The sequence below is a fragment of the Eimeria mitis genome, genomic scaffold, assembly GCF_000499745.2.
Source record: "Eimeria mitis Houghton genomic scaffold, Emh_scaff2266, whole genome shotgun sequence".
Taxonomy (NCBI): domain Eukaryota; phylum Apicomplexa; class Conoidasida; order Eucoccidiorida; family Eimeriidae; genus Eimeria; species Eimeria mitis.
In genome coordinates this window covers 1-3,118 of record NW_013570595.1, presented here as the reverse complement: position 1 = coordinate 3,118, position 3,118 = coordinate 1, and the positions used below count along the sequence as shown (strand labels likewise).

General features: G+C 53.6%; 1 protein-coding gene across 1 annotated transcript; it reads left to right on the top strand.

The window, feature by feature from the left end:
- Window positions 1–1,635: 1,635 nt before the first annotated feature.
- On the top strand, window positions 1,636–3,094 carry EMH_0051270 (cGMP-inhibited 3',5'-cyclic phosphodiesterase, putative; the record flags this gene model as incomplete). Its single annotated transcript, XM_013496731.1, has 3 exons — window positions 1,636–2,259; window positions 2,413–2,950; window positions 3,039–3,094. The coding sequence occupies 3 exons, from the start codon at window positions 1,636–1,638 to the stop codon at window positions 3,092–3,094; spliced, it is 1,218 nt and encodes a 405-aa protein (XP_013352185.1).
- Between the last annotated feature and the right edge of the window lie 24 nt (window positions 3,095–3,118).

Below are 3,118 nucleotides of genomic sequence, written 5' to 3'. Positions count from 1 at the left end.
ATATATATATATATATATATATATATATATATATATATATATATATATATATATATATATGCAACTCGGAACGACTGCCTCCGCTCGCTGCCTCCTGCAGCGGGGAAACAAACAGAAATTGTTTCAAGAGGACCGAAATAAAAGAATAGAAATATGAAGAATATGAATAAGAATATAACTACGAATATCAATATGAATATAAATACGAATAAGAATAAGAATAAGAATATGAATATGAGTCTGAGTGAGAATATAAACATGAATATGAATATAAATATGAATATGAATATGAATATGAATATGAATATGAATATGAATAAGAAGTATGAAGAGCAAAGTGAGCATAAATGCGGCATGAATGTGGACACAAGTATAAAGTTAAATATATATATATAAACAGAAATATAATTGTGAATATAAATAAAAATATAAAAATATATTCAAGTATACGTGTAAGCTCTGGCGCTTGGGTCTACTCAGCCTGCATCCCCTGCCGATACTACTGAATCAGCATCGGCACTACTAGGCGACTCTTTCTGATCTCCACAGAAAGCGGGGCTGTTTCTGTTTGTATTTAGTTTACATTTTCTTTTAATAATTAATTAAATTCGGGTGTATTTACAGCTATTTATAAGAACTTTCTCTGCCTGCTCACCAGGCACACAACAACACCACGCCCGTGCACGACGGGCAGTAGCCGTGAGGCGACGGAGTGAGAGCCCAGACGCCCAGGGGTTAATCAACGGATTGTATTTAAATTAAATAAAAACAAAACAAAAGGAAGTTTTCGGGGTATTGAAACAATCATATATTTCGCTCACAGCTGCTGCTGCTGCTGCTGCTACTGCTACTGCTGCAGCTGCAACTGCTGCTGCCGACTCCGCGTCTCTCGAGCTGGGCGGCGGTAGGCAGAGGCTGGGGGCTGCCTTCAGGCGTGTTTGTGGTTTATCCTTTGTTACTGCAATTTAAAAAGAATATTTAAGTGAAGTATTCAACTTTATATTCTACCAAGAAGGCAGATATTCCCGCCGGGGTGTACAGGCAGCTGACGACGCCCCTGTGCGAGGGAGGCTGTCCAGTGCCCGTCGGGGCCTTGCTGCCGATTTGAGGCCGAAACGAGCATTAAATATATATTAAATAAACCCTTAAACAGAAAGAAAAAACACAAAAACACAGAGGAAAAGGGAAACAAGCAAAAACATTTCATTTCATACGAAGACAGACGCCATAAGTAATGGGACAAACGACGCCGGGGTGTATCGGCAGCTCTTGTTAATTAAATTTACGAAGCGACGGGTGCAACTTGAGGTGTATATACACTCCAAATTTGGCGATTGTTTTGTGTTTGTCTCGCGGTCTTTCTGCTGCCCACCACACACCGCCGGGTGTACGTAGAGCCGCCTCCCGCCTCCTACTTGCTGTGTCACTGCAGCAACCCTTCGCTCCCGAGCCGCAGCGATGATTCAATAGCCGTTCTCCTTCCCTTCCTCCCCCTTCTCCTTCTGCTGCTGCCTCCACTGCAGCAGCGTTGCAGCAGCACCGCAGCAGCGGAGGCAGCGGCAGCAGCAGCTGCAGCTGCTGCAGCAGCTGCTTCTGCACGTCTGCCTGCCCCCAGCCCGCTTCTCGTCTGCTGCCATGTGGAGGTCTGCTGGGGGGAGCCTCGAGAGGCCCTCTGAGGGTTTCATTGGCGGCCCCCGCAACGCGTTCGCGCTGCACACTGCAGAGTCCGGCAGCAGCAGCAGCAGCAGCAGCAGCAGCAGTAGCAGCAGCAGCAGTCCGCGGCAGCAGCAGGCCGCCTCTCATCCCCCTTCCTCCTCCTCCCGCCTGGCTGCGGCGTATAGATCCTTCAAGCAGTGGGCAGAGGCGCTGCTCGTCACGGGGCTCAACCCCACAGTAAGCCACATCTCCAACGCCTCAGCCTCTGCTTCTGCTTCTGCTTCTGCTGCAGCAACACCAGCAGCAGCAGCAGTTTCTCCTGCAAACAGTAGCCCGACAGGTTCAGGCAAAAACAAGCGGGACAGCCACCCCATCTCTTCGGACCTGAGCCGTTCCTGCGGCTCCTCTGCAACTCCCTTCAGCCGCGATATCTCGCCAGATGTAGGGGGGCCCCTCAGGGGCCCCCAGGGGAGTGTCTCAGTTGGGGGCCCCCATGGGGGCCCCCCGGGGGGCCCCCCCATTCCAGTTTTGGGCTCTATGTCGGAGGGCAGCTACTTGCATCGCCCTGGCGGTTTGGCTTCTGGCGGGCACCCCGTTTCAGGTGTACGTACACCTGAGACGAGGCCTTTATCTCATGAATGCAGCAGCTGGTGTAGACGTCATTTTATTATAAAAGATTTTTCTAAGGAACATGAACTGGGGGCCCCGGATCTCTGCCCAGGGGTCTGCCCCCCTTCGAGTGTATGTACACCTCAGCATTCACCGCTTCCTACTGCTGATGCTGTTGTATCTCCTGCTGTGCATGACGCAGAAGCGACATCTGTCTGCGCTGCGGGGGGCCCCACGGGGGCCCCTGAGGGGCCCCATGAGGGGCCCCCGTGGGCTCGGAGGGCCCCCCCCCGAGGGCCCTGCCCCTGGGGGCCCCCCACGGCCAGTGGAGGCACCGAGGGGGCCCCTGCATGCAGGCCGTCACTGTTCCCTTTTGGTTCTTCTAGGGTTCGGTGGGAGGATGTGAAGCCGGAAGCGTCGTCAGGGGGCCCCTTGGGGGCCCTCTGTGAAGGGCCCGAGGCCGGGGGCCCCCAGGCGGGTACCAGTGGGGGGCCCCTGATGATAGATGATGCTGCAGCAGACGGAACGGAGAGCGGCTGGCGAGCAAAAGCAAGCCGCTGGCAGCAGCAACAGCAGCAACAGCAGCAGCAGCAGCAGCAGCAGGGGGTCGCTGGGGAGGCAGCGGGGTCTGTGCCTCTGTATGGCCCTGTCTGCAGGCGGTCACCAGCAGAAGCAGCAGCAGCAGGTGCAGCAGCAGGAGGGGTGGGAGGTTCTGCTGCTGCTGCTGCTGCTGCTGCTGCTGCTGCTGCATGCAAGCCTGCTGCTGCATGCAGCTCAACGCGGAGCCCTCGGGGGCTGCCGTCGGTGGAGCGGTTTCTGTGGCGCCTGAAGGGAAACTTCTCCTCCACCTTTT